Below are 9439 nucleotides of genomic sequence, written 5' to 3'. Positions count from 1 at the left end.
AAAAAAAAAAATTTGCTGCTTAGTGATGGATCTGTAGAGTATCATGGTAAGCCTAACAGTAACATTACTATAAACCACATGCCAAAAGTTATAAAATGATCTTCTTTCTCATATAAATAGAATAGGGGGTGGGGGGAAGGCAACTGAGAAGGGTGGGGACATTGGGGGAAGAGAACCCTGGTGAAGGGATCGGTGGTGAAACACTGTTATGTCTGAAATCCAATCACAAATAGTTTTGTACATCACTGTGAATAAATAATAAAGGAGTCCATATTATTAATGGAATTTATCAATGGAGTTATCAATGAATTTAATTGTATATTATGTTGCATTTAGGTTGAGGGAACACAATACTTTGAGGATCTCATACACAAACAACTGAGCTTATCTTTAGTTTAAAAAAAATCCATAGCACCTATAGTAAAGGTAGGAGAGCTGTAGTTTCTTTAGTACATCTGTTTCTTATCACTTCATGGAATCAAAGAACATGCCAGAAACAGGATAGTCATCAAGAGTAGTTAAAACTATAACGTAACATGTATCGAAAATATCACTTAGGATACACAACTATACACTGAAAAATGTAGCAATGCCAAGAAAATGGGACAATTAAAAATAAAAATCTGACTACTTACATAAGACAATTCTCATAAATGGGGCTAAGATTGACCAGTTTAACATCTCAAAAAAAACGTTCAACTTATTATTTTGCATTAACATCATGAAAATTAAGACAAGGAGATCAAGTTGTCTCGTGGACCGGCAGGTGACTAATTAATTCCCTTTCATTCCCAAACCTCATCAAGCAGTCACTACATTTATGAGGTAAGTCAGTCGAATGCTTAAAATCCAGATGGAGTTTAAGATCTTCGATTTGTCCTGTTGAATACTCACAGTATTGACATAAGTAGATCCCTTCAGATAAATGCGAATTTAGATGCTTGCAATATTCTAGCATACTGGAAAACCCTTTTCCACAGTCATCACATACGTGAGGAAAAATTTTGGTATGTTCAATGGCAACGTGCCTGTTAACGTTTGTGTGAAGTCTGCTCCGAAAGCCACAGACTTGACATACAAAGAAATTCTTACATTTGTCAAAGGTAATTTTACTTAAGAGGCTGTACTGTCCGTGCTCTCCATTGTTATACTTATCGCTTAACTCTATGAGTTTACACGCATGCTCATTTACCACATGGCTGTGCAAGTCTTCTGGATCATTTGTTTCGTGTTCACAGAACTGACACAAGTACTGTTCATCGCAGCTGTGCTCTTGGAAATGCAGGTAGAGCTCACTACTTGAGGAGAATTGCACGTCGCACTGCTCACACCAGTAAAGGTGATCACTGAAATGCGTATCTGCAATGTGCTGGCTTAGGTTCTCAAAAATGACCGTCTTATAGTCACAGTATTTACAAATGTAAGGATCCTCTTCGTGGAGTTTGGCGTGTTCGATCAGAAGCATGTTGGTAGAAAAGCTTTCCTTGCATACGCGACACATGTTTGAATCCGTGCGCTTATGTTTTAGGATCATATGCTGCTTTAAGTCAGAAAAATATTTGCTGTTAAAATTGCAAAGTTCACATTTATAGAGGCCGCTGCTATTAGCTCTCAGTAAAGGCCATTTCTGCTGGGCAGTCACATTCAACGCTTGGTTCTTGTCAAGAATTTTGCAGAGTTTAGCTGGCGGCTCCTCATCGGTTTGGTACTGGAGACTCTCCGAAGAATTATTTTCTGTCTCTATATCATAATCTTCAGAAATTGCATGCACTTCTGCAGCAATTGGAACATCATCGGCAGCATGAACTTCTAGCGGACTTTCCTCTTGAGTTTGTTGGTTCACTGATTCAGGTGAGTCACACTCTTCATCACACATTTCAGTATCAGCAGGTTTTTCTGAAAAATAAACATTTCTTTTGTGGGGGTATAGCTGGTGGTACGCAGGGGTCACTCCTGGCTTTGCACTCACTCAGGAGACCATTTTGGATGCAGCAGACCAAACCTAGGCAAATCTCTTCTGCCCCCCCAGTAGAATTGCTCCCTCCAGCCCCAACCATATAAGTTGTTATTCTGAGTCACCCCAGTGGTGTTCGAAGCATATGGTGATGAGAATTTGAAATCAGAAAGATCAGATGCAAGACAAATGCCCCACCCCGTACTAATTCTCAGGTTCCCACTATTTTTTCTTTTTCTTTTGAATTTTGGGCCATACCCAACAGCACTCAGAAAATGCTCCTGGCAGGCTCAGGGGACCATATGAGATGCTGGGAATTGAACCTGGGTTGGCTGTGTGCAAGGCAAATGCCCTACCTGCTGTGCTATTGTTCAGCAACCCCCGCCCCCAAATAAGACTGACTGAACAGATAACTGGCAAATAGATAATCATTTCATGCATGATATTTTTCACAGATCTCTACAAAATATGCAAATACTGTTCATTCGTTTTCTAACCTGTAGAAAAGGCAGTATGGTCCAGGATTCTAAATACAGGGCTGGGCACATGGTACCTCTGATTTCTGCTTCTGGGCTTTATTCCATCTGTAAATTTTGGCAAGTCACTTGATATTTCAGTATCAGAATCATCATCTGCAATGAGGGTTTGGAGAAAATATTTGCATTAAATATGAATATAAAACAGCATGAACTGCTTCAAATATAATTTTGAATTTTAACAGAAACTTAGAAAGTTTGGTTTAGTTATCGAAAAGATGTTATCTATATTCAACAAGCCAAGAACAACCTGTTTCAACAAGCACTTTCTTTTGTTTCTAGGAATCCTTTTTGTCCAGACCCGCTTTTTAAAATTACTTAAGAATTTGGGGGGGGGGGGGGAGTGATAATACCAGTGGGTAAAGTGTTTGCCTTGCATGCAAATGCAGCTGACCTGGGCTCAATCACTGGCATCCCTTATGATCCTACAAGCCTGACAGGAGTGATTCCTGAGCACTGCTGGGTTTGACCCCAAACAAAAACAACATAAGAATTTAAGAGGCTAGGGGCTGGAGAGATACCCTGAAGGTAAGGTGTCTGCCTCCCACATCCCAAATGCCAGGGGCAATTTCTGAACAGGAGTAACCCATGAGCGCTGCCGGGTGTGACCCAAAAAACAAAAAACAAACAAACAAACAAAAGAAAACAAACAAAAAGAAAAATTAAGAGGCCAGAGTGGTAGTACAATGGGTATGGCATTTGTCTTGCATGACCTGGGTTTGATTTTCAGCAACCCCTCTGGTTCTCCAAGCACCACCAGGAGTAATTCCTGAGTTGTGATCAGGAGTAACCCCTAAATTTCACCAGGTATGGTCCCAAAACCGGAAAAGGAAAAGAAAAGGAATTGTATTTATTTTGGATTTTGGGTCATACATGATGGTGCTTGGAGGACCAAACAATGCCAAAGATCGGGCCAGGAGAGATAGATAGTACAGCGGCGTTTGCCTTGCAAGCAGCTGTTCCAGGACCAAAGGTGGTTGGTTCGAATCCTGGTATCCCATATGATCCCTCGTGCCTGCCAGGAGCTATTTCTGAGCAGACAACCAGGAGTAAGCCCTGAGCACCGCCAGGTGTGGCCCAAAAACCAAACCAAACCAAAACAAACAATGCTAAAGATCAAAGCCAAGTTTCCCACATGAAAAGCATGCATTCAATTATCTTCCTGTGCCCCATATAAAATTTTTAATTTTCAACCACTGGGTTTAAATAAGCTCTTATCAGCTCTTTGTGGTCCCAATTCTTAAAAAATTAACATCCGGAGAGATAGCATGGAGGTAAGGCGTTTGCCTTTCATGCAGGTCATCGTTTCGAATCCCGGAGTCTATATGGTCCCCTGTGCCTACCAGGAGCAATTTTTGAGCGTGGAGCCAGGAGTGACCCCTGAGCACTGCCGGGTGTGACCCAAAATACACACACACACACACACAAATTAACATTGGTGCGTCTGGAGTGATAGCACAGCAGGAGGGTGTTTGCCTTGCATGCTGCCAACCCTGGATGGAACCAGGTTTGATCTCTAGCATTCCATATGGTCCCCCGGAGCCTACCAGGAGTGATTTCTGATCGCAGAACCAGGAGTAACCCCTGAGCGCTGCCAGGTGTGGCCCCAAAACAAAAACAAAATAACATTGGGGAAATTAAAATACAGGTTAGTTGGAAAACAGGAAAACTGGGCTTGATTATCACATTCCTTTTGTTTTTTCAATAGAGTTTAGAATGGTATCAGATTTCAAAAGCACTGAGACAGTACAGAGAATTCTCACATATCCAGTATTCAACTTCTTCACCTTTAACGTCTTACGTCAGCATGGTACATTAGTTAGAATTAATAACCAATGCTGGTAAGTCATTAACTAAAGTCCATGTTTTATCCAGATTGTCTTAGTTTTTAATTAATGTTTATTTCCAGTTCGAGAATTACATCCAGGATGCCACATCACATTTAGTTGTCAGGTCTAAGCTGCAGGAGTTTCTTGCAATGAAGGAGTTATAGACTATTTTTAAAGACCATGCCAGATTTGGTCAGGCAGATAAGGCGCAGATAAGGTATAGGAAACCCACAAATGAAATTTGCAATGGTTTTTCATGATGAGATTAGGATTATGGGTTACTGAAAGGCAGACTAGAGACAAAACTGCCATTTTTATCTGAAGGCTGCCTACCCTAACATGATTTGTTTCTGTTAACAGTGACATTGAGGGGCCACAGCATTTGCCTTGCAAGCAGCCGCCGATTCAGGACCTAAGGTGGTTGGTTCGAATCCCGGCTTACCATACGGTCCCCCATGCCTGCCTGAGCAGATAGCCAGGAGTAACTCCTGAGCGCTGCCGGGTGTGGCCCAAAAACAAAAACAAAAAAATAACAATGACATTGATCATCCTAATGAGGAAAATTTACAAGGGTTCTTTCTATACTTCTTATTTTAGAAAGAGTTCACTGTGTGTTTACTCCTAGTTCTTAAAGAATGAGGAGTTATAATTGACCCATTCTTTTTTCCCCGTCAGGGGGAAAAGGGTTAAGCACAACTCTACTACTGAGTCACATCTCTAGACCATGAACTCCAGATTGACGTTCTTTGAAAGGGGGAGAGGGAGTAAAATAGATTTATTTAGAAAAATGTACAGAGAGCCAGAGAAAGTAGAAAAACACAGGTGAGAGGTGAGTAACGACATTCCTTTTTTTTATTTTGGTTGTAGTGGGGGAGTGGTTTGCGTCATAGCAGATATGTTTGGGGTCACTCCTGGCTGTGCTTTGGGTACTGTTTATGGTGCTGGGGATGGAAGTGTAAGTGCTTTACCTCTTGTATTCTATCTCTGACACACAGTAATTTGGAATTCTGTATAAATTTCTCCTCTTCCTTATTTATTCAATTACTATACAATATCAAAATATCAGTAAAGACTGAAGAGATTTATACTTTGGGCTATAATTCAGTCTCATTTTCTCCTCCTCCAAATGGTTTCAGATTTGATCACGGGAGTTCTTCCAACTGACTTCTCTGCCCGCTTCAGTCTGATTGTAGCCCACATTTGCGAACACATGCATACTAATTTTTCAGCATGCTCCAGACTTCTTCCAGACTTCAGTATGCCCTGAGAGTGTGCATGTATGTGCATTTATGTGTGAACTAATTTCCCAGTACCAATAGGTGCTCCGATTCCTCTTGTATATTTTTTTTCTTTTTTTTTTTTCGGGCCACACCCATTTGATGCTTAGGGATTACTCCTTGCTAAGCACTCAGAAATTACCCCTGGCTTGGGGGGACCATATGGGACGCTGGGGGTTCGAACCGTGGTCCTTCCTTGGCTAGCACTTGCAAGGCAGACACCTTACCTCTAGCGCCACCTCCCCAGCCCCATTGTATATTTTTTGACCCAAGACTAGAAATCAGCATTCCTCCAAGAAAAGGTTTCTTTTTATGGAGTACAGTATTACAAGTCAGGATCTGAAGTAAGATACTGATTAGAATCAAGTCTGTTCAAAGCTACTAGAATCAGATGTGTTCAGTGTTGTTTCCTTTATATTCTCTCAGTAAATAGTACAAAAATAGGGGATTCTTTATAATGGACATGTAAGCACAACAATATTATTGTACATATTTATCTATATGAAACTAACAACTTCATGCTGATACCTGAATCAACATGTTCTTGAACAATGTATACTTGTATTTCTATTTCTATGCCTGTTTAAGCTTGAGGAAATTTTTTTTTTTTAATTTTTGGTTTTTGGGTCACACCCACCAGCGCTCAGGGGTTACTCCTGGCTCTAGGCTCAGAAATCGCCACTGGCAGGCACTGGGGACTATATTGCATGCCTTCCACATGCAAGGCAAGGCAAACGGCTTACCACTGTGCTATCTCTCTGGCCCCAAGCTTGAGGAAATTTGAAATTTTGGTATTTACAGATGAAGACAACACATTTAAGTTATCATTTAGCCACTGGTCTAGGTAAGTGTTAATACAAGATGCAAGGTCAAGGGCCAGAGGGATAGTACAACAGGTAGAATAGCCTTGCATGTGATGACCCGAGTTCAATTCTCGGCATCTCATATGGTCCTCCGGGCTTACCAGGTATATTTCCTGAGTGCAGAGCCAGGAGGATCCACTGAACACTGCCAGGTGTAGCCCCCAAACCCAAAAATGATGAAAAACCATAAAAACCAAATTCTTCAGGTTTTATTCTTTCCTTCTATAAGTTTGCCAATACTGAAAGTTATAGGAACTGAACCAAAGAATAGCATTCAGCATTATTCTTAACCTCTCCCTATATAGCTCAGAACTCTTAGTCCTGTTTATCTATCAATTTTTAGTCAACTGAAGTGAACTGAGGAGAATGCATATTTACTTATATTTCTGAAATAAGGCTAGCAATTAAAATTCAGGTTTATTTTTTAACAAAAAGATTTGGCTTCCTTACATTATGGCAAATTTAAACACTGGCACATTCTGAAATCATTAATTCCACACACTTTGTAGAATAAGAAAGGAATCAAAGTATGTAGAGAAACAGTTTTAAAAATATTAGCTATACCTTTGTTGTCAAAATATTTTAAGTCTGGTTGTCTTATGGAGCAGACACTGTAACAGTGGTCAGAAAAAATCCCATTGAATCCATCTGCAATTCTGCTTATTCCTGAGGAATCTAGACATAAAATAAAATAAACGTTTCACATACAGTTAACATATACATTTAATGGCAGCACTCCCTCACCACATAAATTGTCACAGTATTTGTAATCAAGCACTGTTTGCATCAATTCTGAAAGATTTTACTTTCAGATTTGATGCTGGCATTACATTTTATACAATTATATATACATGTTATACAATTTACTGGGACAGGAAAGAAGTTGAACATGGATGGGATGTGCCAAAAGTTGACATTTCTGAAAATAATGTACAAAATGTCCTCCTCCCAACATAACATGTCTTGAGTACAAACTCGGCAAATCTCAATTATTCCACCGAAGAATGTAATTTTGGTATTTAGTTTAAATATAAATCATGAGGATGTGAGGATTAAATGACCGAATGTAAAGTTCTGATATGTGCCTGGCACCAGGTAGACAATGAGGAACACACAGAGAACTGATTTATTTATAGGTTTAGATTAGTTACATGAACATTTATCTAGTCATTTCTGGGAATATACATGGAACTACAACTGCAGAGTAATCAATCCATGGCCCAACTTATAAAATACTCAACTATACACTGACCTGAATAACGAGAAGGATGTAAAGTCTTCCTCTTTCTTTTTTTAGGGTATTCATTCATATCTTTTCAGTCTAAAAACAAAAAATTTTAACAAATATGTTGCAAAAATCAATACTGTTATAAAAGTTCCCTCTAACCAAAGACTTTATTGGTAATAAGAAACATGTCATACAACAATGGCTTCATAAGAAAACTGCTTAAAAATGCCTTGATTGAATTAGTCAATTTATCTTTATGATCAAATTTAAAGAGAGGACACTCCTTCCTTCCTTCTTTCCTTCCTTCCTTCCTTCCTTCCTTCCTTCCTTCCTTCCTTCCTTCCTTCCTTCCTTCCTTCCTTCCTTCCTTCCTCCCTCCCTCCCTCCCTCCCTTCCTCCCTCCCTCCCTCCCTCCCTCCCTTCCCTCCCTCCCTCCCTCCCTTCCTTCCCTCCCTCCCTCCCTCCCTCCCTTCCCTCCCTCCCTCCGTCCCTCCCTCCCTCCCCCTCTCTTTTCATTCACTCCTTCCCTCCCTTCCTCCCTCCCTCCGTCCCTCCCTTCTTTTTTGTTTGTCTTGTTTTTGGGTCACACCTGGCAGCGCTCAGGGGTCACTCCTGGCTCTACGCTCAGAAATTGCTCCATCAGGCTTGGGGGACTATAAGAAATGCTGGATTCAAACCACTGTCCTTCTGCATGCAAGGCAAATGCCCTGCCTCCACGCTATCTCTCCAGTTCTCAAGGTTTCTGGTTTCTTTCTTAGAGACATTGAGAACTTCTTTCAAATCCTGATATAGGGCCAGGAAATAGCTCAAAGAACTGAGGGCAGGGACCGGCGAGGTGGCGCTAGAGGTAAGGTGTCTGCCTTGCAAGTGCTAGCCAAGGAAGGACCTCGGTTGAATCCCCAGCGTCCCATATGGTCCAGGGGCAATTTCTGAGCGCTTAACCAGGAGTAACCCCTGAGCATCAAACGGGTGTGACCCAAAAAACAAAACAAAAGAACTGAGGGCATGCCACAGAACTGCATGGCCTTCCCTGGGGTCCCCTAACCATGCTGAAGAGCAGCCCCAAAGAACAAAGTAAAAGACAAAACCAAATTGATGTAATTTTGAGAACTGCATAATTCCAAGACCAATGATTAAAAAAAAAATTGTGTCCACGGAACCATAGTAAGAATCTTTTTTTTTTTTTTTGGTTTTTCAGGCCACACCCGTTTGATGCTCAGGGGTTACTCCTGGCTAAGTGCTCAGAAATTGCCCCTGGCTTGGAGGACCATATGGGACGCTGGGGGATCGAACCATGGTCCTTCCTTGGCTAGCGCTTGCAAGGCAGACACCTTATCTCTTGCGCCACCTCAGTAAGAATTTTATAGACACATTTTTTTTATAATGTGGAATACTTTTTAAGGGGGGGAGGTGGGAGGCTCATTCAGTTGTGCTCAGTACCAAGTTTGAATCCAGGTCAGTTGTGTGCAAGGCAAGCGACTTAGCTATTGGACTATCACAGGTAAGGGGACTGACTGTAGGGCTCTTGCCTTGCACATTACGAACCAGGGTTCAATCCCCTGAATCCCATATCGGCTCCCAAGCACCGCCAGGAGTAACTTCTGAGTACAGAGGCAGGAGTAAGCCCTGAACCTTGGCCCAGGTGTGGCCCCAAACTCTCTCTCCCAAAAATTACTGTGAAAGCGGCCAGAAGAAGAGGTAAGGCTGTAGGTAACTATATCTGGCAGTAAATGTGGCTGGCTGACCTAGGTT

General features: G+C 41.3%; 1 protein-coding gene across 1 annotated transcript; it reads right to left on the bottom strand.

The window, feature by feature from the left end:
* Positions 1–554: 554 nt before the first annotated feature.
* On the bottom strand, positions 555–7785 carry ZNF639 (zinc finger protein 639). Its single transcript, XM_049775865.1, has 4 exons — positions 7712–7785; positions 7024–7134; positions 2452–2586; positions 555–1896 (listed from the first exon to the last, which is right to left on the bottom strand). Exons 1-4 carry the CDS (start codon positions 7767–7769, stop codon positions 743–745), a joined length of 1458 nt encoding a protein of 485 aa, XP_049631822.1. The 5' UTR covers positions 7770–7785; the 3' UTR covers positions 555–742.
* Positions 7786–9439: the final 1654 nt, after the last annotated feature.

This window comes from Suncus etruscus, chromosome 6 (genome assembly GCF_024139225.1).
Source record: "Suncus etruscus isolate mSunEtr1 chromosome 6, mSunEtr1.pri.cur, whole genome shotgun sequence".
NCBI lineage: Eukaryota > Metazoa > Chordata > Mammalia > Eulipotyphla > Soricidae > Suncus > Suncus etruscus.
The sequence above is the reverse complement of the archived record's forward strand: the minus strand, read 5'-3'. Positions and strand labels throughout refer to the sequence as shown.

Bases quoted from the DNA above. Each gene is read 5' to 3' on its own strand.
- ZNF639 (XM_049775865.1), bottom strand. From the start codon at position 7,769: ATGAATGAATACCCTAAAAAAAGAAAGAGGAAGACTTTACATCCTTCT. The intron at 2,587-7,023 runs GTATAGCTAATA...CCCTCATTGCAG, and splicing joins AAAATATTTTGACAACAAAG to ATGATGATTCTGATACTGAA. The intron at 1,897-2,451 runs GTTAGAAAACGA...TTTATTTTTCAG, and splicing joins CCATACTGCCTTTTCTACAG to AAAAACCTGCTGATACTGAA.